We start from the raw sequence: 17,901 nt of genomic DNA, 5'->3' as shown, positions 1-17,901 counted from the left end.
ACTTTCGCTTAAACCAACTACCTTGCTCGTTTCCCCCGTTTCCGTTTGCCGTCCGTTTCTTTGCAGCTTCCTCATCGGTTCTCTTGCATTCCAATAAGCCTGAACAAGTGTCAGAGAGGAGAGTAAGGGCTGGATCCGTAGACGTGACAACTACATAGGTCAGCTGTTCTATGCGGCCCCTTTACGTTGGGTTCGGCAATTATACAAAAGCATAAGCCGTCACTGGCCAATGGCGTCCAATTTGATTGGACAATTATACCAAGATGTCACTGATCTAGTGAGGGTAGCTGTTTGCCCGGTTTGCGCAAACCCATAGGAGGGAACCCCCGCCAGATAGCTTCAGATCGGCAATGTAACGACTTGAACAAATCATACTTCATCGATGTCAACGACCTCCAACCCTGTCCTCCCGCCCCCCGATGCCGCACCCGCGAGACAGTACCACCCGCCAGTATCCGCCGAGATCCTCCGTCTTGTGTTCCCTGTCAGACGTCGCTGGCGTCCTGAGCCCGTTCCCGTTGGCCATCGACCATGCCGCCAGGGTCCCGCCGTTGATAAATGCGTCTCCAGCCCCCTTCTTTCCAGGCCTCTTTCACGAAACGGGACATGCCTCTGATGCCCCCTATCTCTCAAGACCACGCAGCTAAACCCGAGACTCGAACTCGGACAACATCCCCCCCTCAAGTAGCGGAAGACCGAACCCTCCCCTCCACGGCATCAAAAATGGTACTAACTCTCGGATCCCGGCTTTGCGAGCTCTCTATATCTCTCTAACCACGTGGCCCCAGAGACCAACCAGCCTAGCCCCCCTGGCCATCCTCGCCCTCGCCCTCGCCTCCCCGGCCCCCAACTGGACCTGCACAACCACCTCCCCCCCGGGCCCCGGCCTCGCGGGCCTGCGCACGATCCACAACGTCTTCGCCGCCCTCTACGGCGAGGCCCCGCTGACCCTGCGGCCCGAGCAGGCCCGCGTGGCGACCTGCGGCGGCCTCCTCTTCGGCCTCTGGAACGGCCATGCCCGCCCCGTCGCCGAGAAGCCCGGCCGACGAGAGGCCGCCGCCGCGCAGGGACCCGGCGACGAGGGGACAGAGTGCCTGGCCCCCGCCGACGACGACGACGACCTCGACGACGACCTGAGGCTGAGCTACATGTTTGGGTTCGGGGAGGATTCGTGGGTCAGCGGGGGTTTGACGGAGGTCAGGCGGTGCGAGGACTAGCTAGCCCCAGGGGCGTGTCACGTCAAGGGTAATTCACGGTGGACAAACGGGCCAAGTAATAGGACAATACAAAGGCAAACGCAACGTCGAATTCGTGTCTAATGATGATATCTCGTCCTCCCGCCACCGCCCGGTCCCGAGGGGTACCTCCTCCCGTTCATCACGAACGGCACGGGCTTCCTCGACGGCTGCACCGTCGTGATGGCGTCCCACATCTCGCGGAAGCTGGCGCGGTGCGCCGGCAGCATGCTGTACTGCAGGCTGTACAGGTTCTTCCGGTTGAGGGGTGGGACGAATCTGCCCGTCAGCAGGCAGAGTAGCACGCGGGGCGAGAGGTAGTGCTTGCGGATGCGGTTCCCCATCTGGAAGTACTGGTGGAACATGGCGCGGAACGTGAGGGGGACGGACTGCGGCGGTCAGGACGGGCCGCGGCGGACTCCGGGAGGGGGGGCTTACCTTGAGGTAGATGACGGAGGTGGGTGGTTCGCTGGAAGTATTACTAAGTCTATAATCATGGGTATCTCGAAGCTCAAAACGAATGCCGCCTGCGAGTTGTCAGCCCTGGGCCTCCGCCCGGGAAACCGCGAGGGACTCACCCGGTAGTCGTCTCGGGTCTTTGACCCGCAACATCAGGGCGAAAAGGGGGAAATGGTTAAGACAGGAAAGAAGCGTGTCGAAGACGGCCTTGAGGGAAATGATGACCATGCGGGCGATGGCGAAGTTCAGGTAGAACACGACGACGGTCGGCAGCAGGAAGAAGAGCAGGGTGAAGAGGATGGTGCCCACGAGCAGCTGGTCCAGGTCGTAGTCGCACGAGTCGATGCGGTTGCGGAGGACATTGTGCTTCTTGCCGCGGAAGAGGTGGAAGAGGGAGATGAGGATCGTCAGCTGCCAGTGGTAGATGCGGGCGGACGCCAGGTAGAAGGAGTAGATGTGCACGGTCAGGCCGGAGAGCAGGTCGGAGAACATGGCGATGGGCATGCTGGCGCCGGCGAAGCTGGAGAAGCCGATGAACCAGATGATGTGGGGCAGCACGGGCTGGAGGGTGTCGATGCAGCCTGCAGAGGTGTTAGCGGCGGTCTCACCCGTCCCGGGGCGCGCGGGGGTACTCACTTGACCAGTAGTCGATGACCCAGAGGAAGAGGTCGCCGAGGAACACGGCCAGCTCCTTGTTCAGCTTCAGGCCCGCGGGCCAGCCCATCAGCCACGAGATGCTCCGCTGGAGCGCCTCGACCGTGTACTTGCTCAGCAGCTCGCTGATCGCGTTGGCGGCCCAGTCCGCGTTGTCGATGATGTAGGAGCCCAGCGCGATGCCGATGATGACGTCGTTGGCGACCAGCCACAGGCTGTTGTAGAAGCGGATGTAGTCGGGGTGGCTGGTCGTGACGCTCTCCCAGTCGTTCTTGCGCTGGCGCAGCGTCGTGTACTGCATGGGCCAGTAGCAGAACTGCTGGAGGCGGATCTCGACCTGCTGCGCCGTGGCCGAGATGTCCTTCAGGGCCAGGTACTTGTCCTTGAGCTGGAACTCGAGGACCTGGAGCAGCAGCTCGGCGACCGCGCGGTGGCCCATGAGCATGTAGACGAACCCCCACTGGGTCAGCGGGAGCACGTACAGGATCAGGAGGTCCCAGACGAAGTTGCCCATCGTCGTCGCGTGCTCCACCACCCGCTCCGAGACGCTCAGGGTCCGCTTGGGCCTGGCGCCGATCCTCGAGATGTTCTTCTGCAGCAGCTGCTCCAGCTCCCAGGACCAGTTGATCTGGTTCACAATCTTGGGCAGGGCCCTCTCCTTGGGCGACGGCGACCGCCTGATGATGGTGTGCAGCTTCAGCTTGTCCACCAGCTTCCTCCGCTGCTCCTTGGCCTCCAGCTCCTGCTGCTCCTCCTCCGCCATGTGCCCCGTCGGGGGGAGGCCGGGGGCCTCCTTGTTGCCCAGCGCGAGCGAGATGGGGTTCAGCGAAATGTACTGCATGCGGTTGGGGAGCGGCCGGTCGTAGAGGATGACCTGTATGCTGAGTGCCTTGGCGCAGGTGATGCGGGGGACCTTCGCGGCGGCCGGGGTCGTCGCGACGAACAGCGAGGGGTCGAGCACCACGGCGTCGCCGGGGTTCGTGAGGCCCAGGACGTGCATGGCGCCGTGGCCGCACCGTTCGTAGATGCTGTTGACGGGGTGGGGCGAGTTCCGGAAGAGGGTGCCTATCTTGAGGGCGAACTCGACGTGGCCGGCCTGCTGGTTCGTCAATTGCTGTCCGAAGAGTCGCTCTGGGGGCATGCTGACATCGACGTCGTCGAGTATGGCCACGACGAAAACATCAAGGCTCGAGTTCCTCCATCCCACCACGACGCCCGGCAGGTCGGAGCGCTGGATGTCCGTCGGCCAGAATATCCTCATCAAGCCGTCATTTTCTGGCATGTCAGCCGAGCGCGCGGCGGGAGACGGCGCCTAGAAGGATCCTCTCCGTCGCAACTGTTCCCTGGCCGAGACGCCAGCTCCGGGGGATCTGGGGTGCTGCGCCGGGAGCCCGTTGTTAGCAAGAAGCCTCGTCCAGTCGCGCACCAGGCATGTCTCAGCGAGGGGGGGAGGTGATGTTGGCCGTACCAGGTTCGCCTCCCTCGTGGCCAAGCGTTCCACGGGGATGAAGATGAGAAGGAAGACAAAGGTCAGGAGCGCAAAGCCCTTGGCGGCGCGTGTCTGTGGGAGACGAGGTCAGGAGCGGGCAGAGCAAAGGGGGCCGAACCGGGCGGAGGGAAGCTTCGTACAACAACTCCGTAGTTCCAGGCGAAAATGACGAGCTCATAGAGGCGCGTAACCAGGTCCCATCGGGCGGTGATGTAGCCGGCTACGAAGATCCCAAGGCTGAGAACCGAGAGGGGGTGCATAGAATCGCTATTCCCTTGGGCGGTGCATGCCGAGGCTTGTCGCCAAGAGGTTTGCGGAACGATGGGGACGGAGGAGGGGATCGAGGGTGTCGTGCCCGGCGCAGCGACTGCGATTTGCGGGACGGGCGCGGGGGTGGAAGAAGGGGGGGCGGAGGGGAGCTGAGGGGAGCTTCGAGGATCGTGGGCCGGATCGCAAGCCTGGCTCGACGTGTCTTTCGGTGCGATGGAGGACGGGGGGACGGAGGACGAAGGGGTGACGGGGAACCGGCGCGAGGGTCGAGTCGAGCGTCGAGGCGGTGGTTGCACGACAGCCGTGTTTATCGCGCGTTGTCGGTGGCAGAAGCAGGCGTGGGCGTGGGCGTGGGCGAGGGCGAGGAAGGGCAAGGGACAAGCTTCGTTGGCGGATGCATGGCAAATCTGGGAATTGGCAATGTAATTATTGGAGGCCGGGTCGGGGGCTGCTCCCCCTGTCCTCTGCAGCGCGGCCTGGTCTGCCGCTAGCGAAATGCCTCGCCGGCGGGTCGCGTCCACTGAAGGGGTCGACCTGCTCGTCGGCATTGGGCGCTGGGCGAGGGAGGGGCCCCGCCGCCAGTGCGGCAACTGGACACGGTGGTGGGCTCGCGCATTGGGGTATACTGTGACGGGGCTCTGACGGGGATGTGGGCGGTCTGGAACACGGAACACCTTCGACAGGAGCGGGCCCATGCCATGCCTTGACGCCATCCGCCATGGGATGGGATGTGATGGGATGTGATGTGATGGGACTCGCGGGCACCGCACCCCGACCGTGATGGCGATGGAAGGGCTGCAAACTCAGCAATGGCGGTTGGGAGGCAGCGTCCTCGTGCCGTGTTGCCCTGGTTGCGTCGGTTTCAATAAGACCCATCCAGTCGATGGGGACTTGGTGATCTCAATACTACCGTGGTTTTTTTATTCTTATTTTTATTTATTTTGTTCAATTTTTTTTTTTGTTTTTTTATTCTTTTCTACACTAGAGTAGAGACCATGCCAGATGTGCCTTGTCCCGGGCAGAGAGGAGAGTGAGTGGCCCATACACCCCATTTGCGCATGCACTGGCAGACTGACTTTTCCTCGACTCTTCAGCCGCCATCCCAGTACCCTCTTTGGAGCTCAAGCTTTTGCTGGCTAGTGCCCATGCCAACGAATGTAAAAGTCAATGGAGGGACGGCTCCGGACGCGTCATGGAGAAGGGTACGGGGCATCTTGTGAGATTGCGGTCTGCACACTGCCACCTTTCGCCGCCCAACAAATGCAACCCCTGGAAACGCCAGCCCATCCGCGAGATTCGGTTGTGCATTCTCCCCAGCTCGAATGCCTCCTGCAAGAGTGGTCAGATCCGCCCCGGCGAGCATATTTTGCAGCGCGGCAGCGAGCACCGCCGGCCAATGGCGAGCACTCACATTTGCGTCCCAGGTACGTCGCATCATTGTCTTTGCTGTCCTCCCGCGCCTCGTCCAGCAGCTTGTCTATGCCGCGTTCCTTGAGCGCGACCTGCCACACGTCCGCCCCGTCAGCCTGCTGCCGCCGCACGCCGGTCGCGGTCGTCGAAACTCACCGTCAGGCACTTTTGGTAGTTCTTGAAGAGGTCGGCGCACTCGTTGTTGTCCGTGCCGGTGCCCCTCAGGTACTCTTTGCCATGTCAGATGTCTCCCCTCGGGCGCGGCGACCTTGATGTCATGACGGGAGACGAGACTTACTCTCGCTGTACCATTTGAGGAAGCACGTGTCGTAGCGCCTGTTCCGTCAGGGTTAATTAACATCGCCTCCCGCCGTATCGATGCCGTCGTCGACTCACTCCTTGACTTCGTTACACTCGGGTGCTAGAGAGGCAGACATGGCGGCGTTTTGCGTTGACGGAATTCGCGGAGAGCTTGGAAAGCGAAGTTGCGGGCGACGGCTAGAAATGGAGGCAAAAACGTCACGGCCCCCTGCGACGGGCCTGAGTGCCTAAGGTCCGCGGCTTCATCCGCTGTAAGTGGGAGCCTCGTCCAGCGCCCCGTGCTTGGTCGTCCTTGGCCGCCTGTCGCCTCCTTCGTCCAATCAGTAATAGAAACCTAAAAATAAAATAAAATAAGATACAAGACTCCAAGATAGTTGCACGAGCTCTCATCGCCAACGTCCAATTCCCTCCTCCTAGCACCTAGCGGATGCCATCATCGGTTGTTGCGAGCTAAAGGTTTGCTCGTCGTTATCGATAAGATAGTACGTGCGCTCTATCTAATCTTATCGGCCAGGGACCTCTCGCTGGTGGGCATAATTTTTGATCGTCAAACTTCGCCGAACCGCGACAACGTCCGCCAATCCCCCCCCAAAACCGCCGCGGCAACACCATGACGTCGCCAAAGGACTTCAAGTCCCTCCAGGACAAGGTCCAATCCGCGCTCCTGACCACAGTCCGGTCGGTCAACCGCGTCTCCGCCGAGGACCTCCCCTTCCAGCGCGCCGTCAACCCCAACGTCGGTGAGGACCTCGATGCCAAAACCACCCGGATCCTCGAGCTCTCGACGACCCTCCTCAAGTCGGCCGCCGACGTCTGCGGCCTCGGCGCGCCCGAGCTCGAGGACGCCGACGACATTGACATGCGCTGGCGGAGCATCGTGGACATTGTCGACTCCATCCTCGAGAAGGCCGACACGTCCATCGACGAGTACACGGGAGCGCTGAAGAGGAAGGATGCGCCCAGCGCCGATACCGTGAGTGCGCCAGGCACGCATGCCGCCCTGCCCACGTACTGACTCCGTGTGAAGGCCCCCCAGCCCAAGAAGCCCAAGACGGCCGGCACCGATCGGGTCGTCCGCAACGCCAACATCTCGAAGCCCCAGCTCCACTTTGACCAGTCGGTCGACAACAATGCCCCGTGGAAGCCCGTCATCACAAAGAAGCCCCACGCCAAGGTGCCGCTCGAGCAGAGCCTGGTAACCATTAAGACGGACGATGGCTTCGTCCAGTACGACCACCCATTTCCTTGCCGTTTGCCCCGTCCTCGCCCAGGCATGCTGACAGGTTCTCCAGATACAAGCACCCCTACGAGACCGAAATCGTCGAGGCCGAGTACCCCGACCACGTCTACAAACAAGCCGAGCCGATCCCCTGGCAGCCCGTCGAGACCACCGAGGCCATCTACGTCGACACGTACGAGGGCGTGCTGGAGATGCTCGAGGAGCTCAAGAAGGCCAAGGAGATCGCCGTCGACCTGGAACACCACGACTTCAGGACATACGTCGGGCTCACCTCGCTCATGCAGATCAGCACGCGGGAGCAGGACTGGATCGTCGACACCCTCAAGCCTTGGAGGCAGCAGCTCGAGGTGCTCAACGAGGTCTTTGCCGACCCCGCCATCGTCAAGGTACGCATGGGCCCGGCCCCCTCGCACTACGCGGCTAACCGGAGCAGGTCTTCCACGGCGCCTTCATGGACATGGTCTGGCTGCAGCGCGACCTCGGCCTCTACGTGAACGGCCTCTTCGACACGGGCATGGCCTGCGAGGTGCTGCACTACCCCCAAAAGAGCCTGGCCTTCCTCCTGAAGAAGTTTGTCAACTTCGACGCCGACAAGAAGTACCAGCTGGCCGACTGGAGAGTGCGGTAGGTGGCGGACACTAAAGAGGAGACGATTACGGTACTAACGCGCGACAGGCCCATCTCGGACGAGATGCTCTACTACGCAAGATCCGACACGCACTACCTGCTCTACATTTACGACAAGATGCGCAACGAGCTCGTGATGAAGTCGGACCGCGGCAACCCCGCCACCGACTACATCGAGATGGTTCTGCAGAAATCAAAGACGCTCTCCCTGAGCCGGTACGGCGGCGAGACCTTCGACCCCCAGTCGGGCAAGGGCAGCAAGGGCTGGTACAACACGCTCCTCAAGCACCCCATGCCCTTCTCGGGCCAGCAGTTCGCCGTGTACAGGGCCGTCTGGGCCTGGAGAGACGAGGTGGCGCGGCGCGAGGACGAGAGCACCCCGTTCGTCCTGCCCAACGCCATCATCGGCGACATCGCCAAGCACATGCCGCCCGACGCCAAGGCCCTGCACGCCCTCATCCCGAACCACGCTTTCATCGCGCGGCGCAACGTCACCGACATCTGGAAACGCTATCAGGAGGCGCGGGAGCGCGGCATCAACGAGCCCCGCCTGTTCGAGTTCTTCAAGTCGGACCTTCCCAAGGTCGCAGCCAAGCCCCTGGCGGACGTCGCCGATGACGACGCCGCCGACGCCGCCCTGGAGCCCCCCCAGCTGGGGCAGTCTCAGCTGTTTGGCGGCATGGCGCTGAGCTCGGCGTGGGAGAAGGCGGCCTCCGCGGCCAACGGCCTCGGGGAGTACGTCATGCTCCCGTGGCAGAAGTTTGTGCAGAACGCCACCACGGTGGAGGTGTCCGCCCAGGAGGACGTGGCCATGGAGGACGGCGTCGAGGCCGCCGCCGCCGCCGCACAGGCCGAGGAGCCCGAGGTGGAGGAAGAGTTCACCCTCAAGGCCGGCACAAAGCGGAAGGTGCCGACGGAAGACGTCTCGGACGCCAGCGACAACGAGTCGGACTCGGAGGAGAGCTCGGTCGACATCGTCCTGGAGAGGCCGGACTCGGGGAAGGGCAGGAAGAGCAAGGGCGATTCCGGCGAGCGCCAGGCAAAGGTGGCCGCGAAGAGGGCCGACAAGGTCGCCCGCTACACGGAGGACTACGAGAAGGCCAAGGCCGAGGCCGAGCGCCTGGCCCAGGGCAGCGCCAGCCCCGCGCAGCTGGAGGAGGCGCGGGGCGCCGCCGCGGACAAGCAGGCGAAGCTGGAGACGTACGTGGCAGCGCTCAACAACCGCAAGGCAAAGGCCGAGAAGAAGGCGGCCAAGAAGGCCCAGAAGGCCCTGAAGGAGGCGGAGAAGGCGGAGAAGGAAGCCAAGAAGGAGAAGCGGCGCGCAAAGAAGGCCGAGAAGGCCAAAAAGGCAGAGGAGGAAGCCGGCGCGGACTCGAGCGACAGCGAGGAGGAGGAGACGTTCGACTACAGCCAGGCCACCTCGGTGCTCCACGCGAGGCGGAGCGGGGGCCGCGGCAAGGCGCCCGTCAAGCCCACGTTCGACCCGTACGCCAAGACGGGCGACAACGGGCCAAAGGGCGCGAGGAAGGCGATGCCCCCGAGGGGCGAGAGAAGCGCCACGTTCAAGAAATGAGCCGTGGGCGTGTGTGTGCGTGTGGGGGGGTATTGTTGGGCGGCTTGGAAGCCCGGTGACGATAGGATAATCAGCATTGCTATTCCGGCGGGGCGAGACGTCTTGCGACGACGGCCCAAGGCTAGGTTTGGGACCAGACTTTTGCAAATAGAGAACCGATGCCATCACCACATGCATGTCTCAATGTGAATTGCGCCGCAACGGCGACCCCGCATGGACTCGTGGGGTACGCACGCGGTGAGGAACACGAGCGCCCTTCGCCTGGGGCAGTCGACGGCGGGATGCTTCCGCATCCACCACCTGCTGTGCGGAATTCCGACCCTTTGGCGGCAGTTGAGGATGAGGCACGAGATATGTCGAGACCCTGGCCCCCACACCGCGCCCTGCGGCGGACTGGTTGCATGAGCCGCTCGTCGTCTCGTTCCTTTTCCACGCAGATCTTGTCGTAAACTTGCGGACCTGCATGGCGCTAGTTGGATCGAAGGGAGCAGAGTGACAGGCTTTTTGTGGGCGGGCGATGGACCATTCGAAGCTCGCCAGTTTTCCTGGTCGCGATCGAAAATTTATATGACCCTTTTGGGGGGCTCTTGCTTTGTCTTTTGTATGTGCATTCCGCGTGTTTTAAGACGTCCTCGAACCCTGATGCTTTGGACGCGGTAGGTTTAAGTTGCAACGTCCACTTCTCCCCTTTCCCCTCATTCTTCCGGCTCTCCACAGAAACCCCGACGGCTCATCAAGCAGCACTGTATCGTCTCAAACTCACACACGAATTCTCACCAACCAACTTTTTTATTTTTATTTTTTTACTAAACTCACCGATTCAAGTCCCGACAGCCGCGTCCCCGATACCCCGCCCGAACAATGGCCGACCCCGCGACGGAAGTGAAGCAGCCGGCCCGGCTCCCGGACGCGACGCACCACGTCATCGTCAAGCTCGAGACGATCCACGTCGCGGTGCCGGAGATCGACACGGCGGGCATGACGCACGAGGTCGTCGCGTACGAGTACACGCGGCCGGCGGAGAGCGCCGTCGCCGCGGCGCGGGTGCGGCCGGCGAGCGTGCTCATCACGACGACGGTGCCCATCAACAAGGCGACGCTCGGGGAGGCGCCGTACCTGTGAGTTTTGCCGGCCCGTTGGCCTGCCCCCCTTTCCTTGACTTTTCCTCTCTCCTTGCCTTTTTGGCATCGAGGTCACGTTTCTGGGCATGTGTGGGCACGAGAAGTCTACGAAAGGAAACTAACGACGGTACAAAGCAAATGCGTCATCACGGAGACGACCGGGACGGATCACATCGACCTGGAGGAGTGTAGGCGCCGCGGGATCACGGTGCTCTACTCCCCGAACGCGACCGTCGAGGCCGTTTCCGAGCACGCACTCGCGCTGGTGAGTTACACCCTTCCCCCCTCTGGCGGTACGGCACGGCCGCTGACGCTGCGGCACGGGCCAGTACTTCTCGAGCCGCAGGCGCCTCGTGAAGCTGCACAACACGATGATGGACCACGACGAGCACCGCGCCAACGCGTGGCGCGCAAAGGGGAGCATGTCGTCGCTGCTCCTCGACGCCGAGGGCCGGCCGCCGCACACGTGCGGCAACGAGGTCGCGGGCGTGGTCGGGTACGGCCCCATCGGGCAGCGGGTGGCGCAGCTGTGCCGGGCGCTGGGGATGGAGGTGCTCGTGGCCGCGAGGAAGGGCGCGGAGCCGGCGCCGGCGGCGGACGGGGCCCCCGCGCGCACGGCCTTCGCCGAGGTCGTGCGCCGCGCGACGGTCCTCTTCCTCGTCGTGCCGCTGACCCCGGAGACGCGGGACCTCGTCGGCGCGCCCGAGCTAGCGGCCATGCGGCCCGACGCCGTCGTCGTCAATGTCGGGCGCGGCGGGACCGTCGACGAGGCGGCGCTGGTGGACGCCCTCCGCCGCGGCGGCATCTCGGGCGCCGCCACGGACGTGTACGAGATCGAGCCCGCGGGCAGCGGGCGCGACAGCGTGCTGCTGGGCGAGGCGGCGCGGGACCTGAACCTGACGCTGACGCCGCACCTGGCGTGGTGCGCCGACCAGACGCGGGTCAACGTGCGGAGGGTCGTGGGCGAGAACCTGAGGGCTTTTGTGAGGGGGGGGGAGGGCCCGAACGTCGTGCTGGATATGCGGTGAGGGAGGTCATGGGGGGGGCTGGGCGTGTGGTTTGCAAGGCGTGGACGTTTTGTTTTATTGGCGGGCGGCCCTTGGTCGGCCAGCCGCAGTCTATCCCGTCTCGCCTTATATGCCAAGCACGTTATACATGAGAATGATGTTTATCCTTGAAACCCCGTGCTGACGCGCGCCGGCTGCAACACCCCACACTTTGCGACATTTAAATGTCCGAAAACGACACTCCGGCCTCCAATCGGTTCCCCGGCGTGTTTCCAGATGGCGCCAAGATCTGGCCAGAGCAGGCGCCGTAGGGCTGTGAGGTGGTTGGGAAAGAAGACTTTGTGCAAGTCGAGCTGATGGCCCCGGCGCCATCGCACACCCGCAACCCTTCGAGCTCGAGGTGCTCGGATTAGAGTCTGGATACTTTCAGAGGGCAGAACTCAAAATTGCCGGGCCAGATCCCGCCCGGCAGCCCTGTTTCCATTCTCGGTCGTACCAAGCTTCTCAGCTCGTTACACATATATTGGGTTCCCGAACGGGATAGGCCTGCGATGAGGCCACGAGCCATTCGATCGCCGGCTCTTGAAACGGCGCCAGTGCCCAGGAAATATTCCCATGGGCACGCTCTGCCGCCCGAGAGAGGCGTCTTTGCTTCTTCTCGTCCTTTTTCTTGAACAGAGAGGCAATCTCTTGCAGACACGCTGCCGCACGCTACGTCAGTAACGCAACCCGGCACGCCCTCGATTGTTTCGGGCAGACTCGAGTCGCGCGAGATGCAGGACGCGGGATTCCCCACTGATCGCCTGTAATTTCCCGGGCCCCCTGGCTGCGCTGAGCTGTCCCGGCAGTGGGGGGCCGGGGCCCGGCACAGGAACGCCAGCGTCTGCCGGAGAGGGCGCAGCCATTTACGTACGGGGGCCTGGAACGCTGGGCCACGGGGCGGAGGGGGGGAGGCCTCGAATCAAAACCGGATTCGCATTCTGCCCTTTTCAGTCCCTCGTGCCCGTTGTCATTGTCCGTCGCATGCTTCCCCCGGGTCAAAAGTCGAGCCCAGGCACGGGCTGTGGAGTTTGGGCCGCCCAGCTGCCAAAGCAGTGCCGCGTCTCCACCGCGGGAAATTCACACTGCGGGACATGGGATGAGATGCGCAGCCCCATGGGTAAGGGGTGCAAACAGCGCAACCCCCTTTGCTGCTTATGACGTCCGCAGACGGTTTCCCGCGAGTCCCCCCTCGTCGTCCACGACGGCGCGGGAAATTTGGGCACATGCAGTAATGTTCTAGACTCGCCGGGGTGCGTTTACCGCGCCGCCCGGGACGGGCGTGCCGGTTCAGGGGGTGGGGGGGTTGCGGAGAGCCCTCTGGACGGGCTCGTAATCCTTTCGTCTGTTCGAAACGCGGGCCCCAGAAGCAATCTACATGGCAAGACGCTACCGGCGAACGGTATGGAGAAACAGAAACATCCAGGGATGGGGGTTCGCCAGCGCTCCTATATGACCTCGACCCGCGGCTCTCTTGTTTCTGTCCCGCCTCTCGACCGAGACTACCACTCCCTCTTCATTGCATATTTTTTTTTCCAAAAGTTTCTTGGGCTGGACTCGGACACTCTTTTCAAAAGACCGCCAACACCAAACACCACTCGTTTTTATCATTCCACGACAAGGCCGAATCCTCGCCCCCTCAAAATGCAGCTCTCCGCCCTCTTCCTCCTCGCCCCGGCCCTCGTCGCCGCCACCCTCGACCCGGCCACCTCCAACACCAAGGGCAAGTGCCCCGCGTCGTACAACTGCAGCGCCACAAAGGTCTCCAAGGCCATCCAGGCCGCCGAGTGCTCGCACAACACGCGCACCAGCAAGACGCAGACCTTTGCCGTCTTCGAGACGGACCACCAGTACGACGGCAACAACGGGTACCCCTACGGCACCTGCTCCGCCTACACGTGCGACGCGCCCACCGAGATGACGACCGACGAGGACTGCTGGACGTTCTTCTGGAGGTGAGTTTTCTTTTGTCTTTCTTTTTTTTTTTCATCTTTTGCCCGCGTGCGCACCGGGGCCGGCGAGGGTTCCCGCGTGGACGGGAGAAGAAGACGATGAAACAAGAACAAGGCTGACGCGGGCGTGGCAGCGGCACCGGCGAGGAGAGCGGCGTCGGCACCGGCTGCATCAAGGACCCCAACACGGGCGAGTGCGGCTGCGAGAACTCGGACGGCACCTTTGTCGCCGGCAGCGACAGCTGCACTTAGGTGTCTTGTCTTGCCGCGATGACGCCCGGACGGGAGGAGAAATAGGGGTTTGGCGTGACGGAGGCGTCGGCCCACCTCCCGGTGTGACATATGCTGGTTCAAGTACATATGACGAAAAAAGCCTTGTATAAAAAGAAAGTACTATGAACCCGTTTACGGAGATTACGCAGTCATGTTGTAGAGCCTATTGCCAAACATCTCTTGATTATCTGCCTCCTAATATGCCTCCGCTCGCTATGCCAGACCTTCTGTGCCAATAGCCGCGGGGCAGAGCTGAGCGTGATGGACGGCGGATTACTCGCGTGTGTGGTTATTAATCACATCTCCATCTGGTGTCTCCTGGCTGGCGGTGATGCCAGCACGGAAATGAAGTAGACGAAATGCGTACTACAGCACGACTGATTTTACCTCAATATTCATCACCTACACGTATTAAAGCTTCAACGTAAATAATACGAGTCGGTATGGCCTTTGATGCGCAAACTACGATAAGAGCACCTCCCTTTTGCGCATGTCTTGATGCTACATTTATTCGACACGTCTCCGCACAAGGCTGGTATCAATATATCGCAGCAAGCACCACAGGACAGGCCATGAAGACCCGGCCGCCCAGCTTGCAAGCATGGTCCAGATTCGCCCTGTCCTGACACCGACGCCAGGACCGGTTCACCACACGCAGTCATGTTGTTTATGGCAATGCCGGCAATGGTTCATTCCATGCCTGTTTGAATTACTGCTTGAAATGTCTCGTCTTCTACGTCATGTTCACCTGTCCATCTTGTCCTGACCACAAAACCGCACAAAAGATTACGAGCCGACGATGACTGCACCGGCGGCGTGGCAAGGCGCGATGAGTCCAAGACACTTGTCCCATGCTTCACTGCAGGACCATCACGGCCGTTTCAAGATGGCCCACGCAGCCTTGCCACTCTGCATAACAGCCTCTGCAACAACGCGCCGCGTGTGCGTACAGCCGACCGTGGATGTTCGGGGTACTTTGCACGACGGCGGACCAAATAGAGCCATTTATGATGAATGGGAACTGCAGGTTGTCCAAACTCAGAACCACGAAATAATAGCTTACCACTGCTCCAGCATCGAATCACGTCTACGACTACGTCGGAGTACCCAGGCTCGCACAACCTCCGCTTCGCCGGAAGCTGCAGGTTGCAGCCGGCCATCCGCATCAACCAATCAGCAACCGAGGCCATGCCGGCTGCGCCCAATCTCACCTTGCATACGGCCCGCCTGCAGCCCGGGTCTCTTCAACAACGTCAGACATCTACGACTCACCGGGCGCTTGGCTCGCCGTAAACCCCAGTCTGATCACGGAAAACCCCAGCACCATGGCGGAATGGCACGACCCCGCCTGCCGGCGGCTGGACATCTTTACCAGTGGCGGCATCTCCTGCTGTCTCAGCTGCGGCTCCGTCCAGCCGGACACCGAGGGGTCGCCGACCCCGGACGACGCGGGGACCCCGCCCGTCTACCAGCCCTTGGAGTCCAAGACGGACGTGCGGCTCCTGACCCTGGAGCCCGGGGAGTTTGAGGACCCGGTCCGGTGCAGCCTGTCGCTGAGCAACACGTCCGACCGGGTCGAGTACGACGCCATCTCCTACACGTGGGCGGGCGAGGACGGCGCGATGGACTGGACGGCGAGCATCACCCTCAACGGGCGCGGGTTCTCCGCGACGCCCAACTGCGTGGCGGCGCTCAGGCGCGTCAGGAGCCGAGGGGCGCCAAAGGTGGTCTGGATAGACGCCGTCTGCATGAACCAGGCGGATGTCGAGGAGCGGGGCCACCAGGTGCGGCTGATGCCGCAGATATACTCCCGGGCGCAGCAGGTCCTCGTCTACGTCGGGGAAGCGGTCCCCGAGGAGGAGAGGCTGTTCCGGTTCCTGGCCGACGCCCCCGACCCCGACGCGCCGCGCCTGCCGCTGCAGTCCGCATTGGAGACGCTCCTCACGCGGCGGTACTTCTCGCGGGCCTGGATCCTCCAGGAGGTCGCGCTGGCCAGGCGCGCGACGCTGGTCTGCGGGGGCCACTCGTTGCCCTGGGCCGCGCTGCAGATCCCCCGGCTGGCATCCCGGGGCCTGCTCATCAACGCGCAAGAGAGGCCGAGGCTGCCGAACCTGCTCCAGATGCCGTCGGTGCTCCAGCTCCGGACGCCGGCCTACAGGGACTCGAGCGACCTGCTCGGCCTCCTGGACGTGGCGCGGCAGAGCCACGCGTCGGACCCGAGAGACAAGCTATTCGCCGTGTACGGCCTGATTTCCGGCGCCGAGAGCGACGGCATCGTGGCGGACTACGCAAAGTCGACCAGAGAGGTCTACATGCACATGGCGGGGTGGATTGCTCAGAGGTTCGGGCTGCCGGCGTTGCTGGTGAGGTCGTTCCACGTCGACGCATACGGCAACAGGGAAGAGGCCGCAAGGGGGTACCAGACGAAGGCCCCGGTGCCCTGGTGGACGCCGGACTGGATAGAGAAACCGGCCACGCTGACATGGCCGGTGCTGGAGGACATACACCGACCGCCCAGGGCCGGGTTCGCCCCCGCCGGCCTGCCGGTACAAGTCAACATGGTCACCGATTCACTGAGGTTCCCGGCGCTCAGACTGGGCAATCTGGCCGACCTGGTGGTGGAGCACAGCAGCTGGACGCGATCCAAATCACCGCCGGATGCAGTATTTTCGGCCAGGCCGTGGTCGTATACCGCCCTGCAGATGCGCGAGGGAAAGCGATCGTGCGGCCAAGAGGCCTTTGTCTTTTGGAAACAAAGCGAGGTGGACCCCCGGCAGCTTCGAGACCCAGAAGTCGAAAGGAAGCTGTTTGAGCTCCCCAGCGTCCGGATCACCCCCGACGACGCCGGCTTCCACCGGTGGTACCGGCATGTCCAGGTCTATCTCGTCCCCGGGCCGGACGAGTACAGGGGGTTCTCGTTCGAGGAGCCGGGCAACGTGTCCGTCTGCTGCGACGAGCCATCATGCACATGGATTCACGACGACCGCCTGGGGCGAGAGACGGTCGGTACATTTAGCAAGTACGCGCTCTGCTGCCGGGACCTGGGCCGCGGCGACGTTCGCGTAGAGGGGCTGTTGCACATGGACGGGCTCGCCTACGAGGGCGTATGGAGGACGGGCAATTTCGAACACATCAACATGGTTGGCGAGGATCTCGCTCCCTATCCGGCTCGCGAATTGAGCACGACGCGCTGGCAGCGTCTTCTGTTCCCGGCAATCGAACAGCGCAGCGAGGTTGAGGAACCGGAGCCTGGCTCGGCTCTGGCGGCGGAGGATGATGGCAGGCCCCCGAGGCCGAGGTCTGTTCCTGAGATTTCTGGCAGAGCTTCTTGATGCCCCAGGATGCAGGCCGCCGAGGTCATCGCCGTCATGATGGAATGGACAGTGTAACGCGGCGGAAATTATCGGGAGGTAGGACGACGCCAAAGCGAAAGGGAGTGACGGCTGTCGCGATGATAGGTCGAAAGGGGAAAGGAGCTTGGGCCAGGCAGAGCTCTGGGTAGCGCCAGCCGAGATGACGGATGGAATTTTTTTCGCCGTGCCTGGATGGGCTCGCTCGCATGTGTTGGATCGTGGCCGTGGTCGAGTCGGGGTCGCCAAGGACGCGCGGTGAGCTTGGTGTCGTCGTGTCCCGAAAGGGCTGCGAGGAAACGTAGTAGCGAGATGCTGCAAGCTGTGCCTATTCATTCCCGAGAGAAATTAAAAAAAAAATCTTGGATTCGCCCGCAGCTTACCTCCTGCATTGGAAGACTATTCCTGGTGTCGGCCGTTCACCTCAGTTCCGGAAAGAAGCCGGGACTCGCATGCGCCTTAACCTTCTGGGCATGTGGCGTCTTGGGCTGTCCCGACCCTGCCCGTTGGTGTGTGTGAGTGTGCATGTGTGCGTGTGCTGGGCGGCGTCGGGTGTTTCGGTTGTTGATGCAGCCACAACGGAATAAGCATGAGCCTAAGGCGACGACATGCCGCAAACGACGGCGCCAGGAACAGCAAGCGCCAACCACAAAAGGGACGCAACCGTAGAAGGAAGCAGGAACCGCCTGCACCAGAAGGAGCTGGGACCCTTGGACCCGGGACAAAGAAGAAAGGAACGACAACGCCTGGAAAATAATTTTTTCTGGCTCGGTCAGACTGGCGTCATTGGCATCACCTCCGCCGTTACGGAGCAATGAGTCGAGTCGAGACAACCTAGATAACCATCGCCACGCATCAATTGGCCCCCTGCGGTAGAAGCA

General features: G+C 62.3%; 7 protein-coding genes across 7 annotated transcripts; 5 read left to right on the top strand and 2 right to left on the bottom strand.

The window, feature by feature from the left end:
• Positions 1-382: 382 nt before the first annotated feature.
• EsH8_I_000419 (uncharacterized protein) lies at positions 383-1,217 on the top strand (the record flags this gene model as incomplete). The annotated part of the gene is made up of 2 exons (XM_083267832.1): positions 383-484; positions 789-1,217. 2 exons carry the CDS (start codon positions 383-385, stop codon positions 1,215-1,217), a joined length of 531 nt encoding a protein of 176 aa, XP_083118270.1.
• Positions 1,218-1,315: 98 nt separating this feature from the next.
• Positions 1,316-3,630, bottom strand: EsH8_I_000418 (phosphatidylinositol N-acetylglucosaminyltransferase subunit Q/GPI1; the record flags this gene model as incomplete). Its single annotated transcript, XM_083267831.1, has 5 exons — positions 1,316-1,624; positions 1,674-1,762; positions 1,814-2,275; positions 2,331-3,444; positions 3,496-3,630. The coding sequence occupies 5 exons, from the start codon at positions 3,628-3,630 to the stop codon at positions 1,316-1,318; spliced, it is 2,109 nt and encodes a 702-aa protein (XP_083118269.1).
• Positions 3,631-3,660: 30 nt separating this feature from the next.
• Positions 3,661-5,954, bottom strand: EsH8_I_000417 (TRIAP1/MDM35 family protein; the record flags this gene model as incomplete). Its single annotated transcript, XM_083267830.1, has 7 exons — positions 3,661-3,726; positions 3,817-3,909; positions 3,978-4,732; positions 5,519-5,609; positions 5,674-5,747; positions 5,816-5,853; positions 5,914-5,954. The coding sequence occupies 7 exons, from the start codon at positions 5,952-5,954 to the stop codon at positions 3,661-3,663; spliced, it is 1,158 nt and encodes a 385-aa protein (XP_083118268.1).
• A 494-nt stretch (positions 5,955-6,448) lies between these two features.
• EsH8_I_000416 (exosome nuclease subunit RRP6) lies at positions 6,449-9,278 on the top strand (the record flags this gene model as incomplete). Its single annotated transcript, XM_083267829.1, has 5 exons — positions 6,449-6,811; positions 6,866-7,065; positions 7,131-7,464; positions 7,512-7,702; positions 7,754-9,278. The coding sequence occupies 5 exons, from the start codon at positions 6,449-6,451 to the stop codon at positions 9,276-9,278; spliced, it is 2,613 nt and encodes an 870-aa protein (XP_083118267.1).
• Positions 9,279-10,139: 861 nt separating this feature from the next.
• On the top strand, positions 10,140-11,427 carry EsH8_I_000415 (D-isomer specific 2-hydroxyacid dehydrogenase family protein; the record flags this gene model as incomplete). The annotated part of the gene is made up of 3 exons (XM_083267828.1): positions 10,140-10,396; positions 10,535-10,664; positions 10,729-11,427. The coding sequence occupies 3 exons, from the start codon at positions 10,140-10,142 to the stop codon at positions 11,425-11,427; spliced, it is 1,086 nt and encodes a 361-aa protein (XP_083118266.1).
• A 1,662-nt stretch (positions 11,428-13,089) lies between these two features.
• On the top strand, positions 13,090-13,649 carry EsH8_I_000414 (uncharacterized protein; the record flags this gene model as incomplete). The annotated part of the gene is made up of 2 exons (XM_083267827.1): positions 13,090-13,400; positions 13,532-13,649. The coding sequence occupies 2 exons, from the start codon at positions 13,090-13,092 to the stop codon at positions 13,647-13,649; spliced, it is 429 nt and encodes a 142-aa protein (XP_083118265.1).
• A 1,346-nt stretch (positions 13,650-14,995) lies between these two features.
• EsH8_I_000413 (HET domain-containing protein) lies at positions 14,996-17,002 on the top strand (the record flags this gene model as incomplete). The annotated part of the gene is made up of 1 exon (XM_083267826.1): positions 14,996-17,002. The coding sequence occupies one exon, from the start codon at positions 14,996-14,998 to the stop codon at positions 17,000-17,002; it is 2,007 nt and encodes a 668-aa protein (XP_083118264.1).
• Between the last annotated feature and the right edge of the window lie 899 nt (positions 17,003-17,901).

Source organism: Colletotrichum jinshuiense, chromosome 1 (assembly GCF_051148585.1).
Source record: "Colletotrichum jinshuiense chromosome 1, complete sequence".
NCBI classification, from domain to species: Eukaryota; Fungi; Ascomycota; class Sordariomycetes; order Glomerellales; family Glomerellaceae; genus Colletotrichum; species Colletotrichum jinshuiense.
Note: the sequence above shows the minus strand (reverse complement) of the source record. Positions and strands in the feature narration are given on the sequence as shown.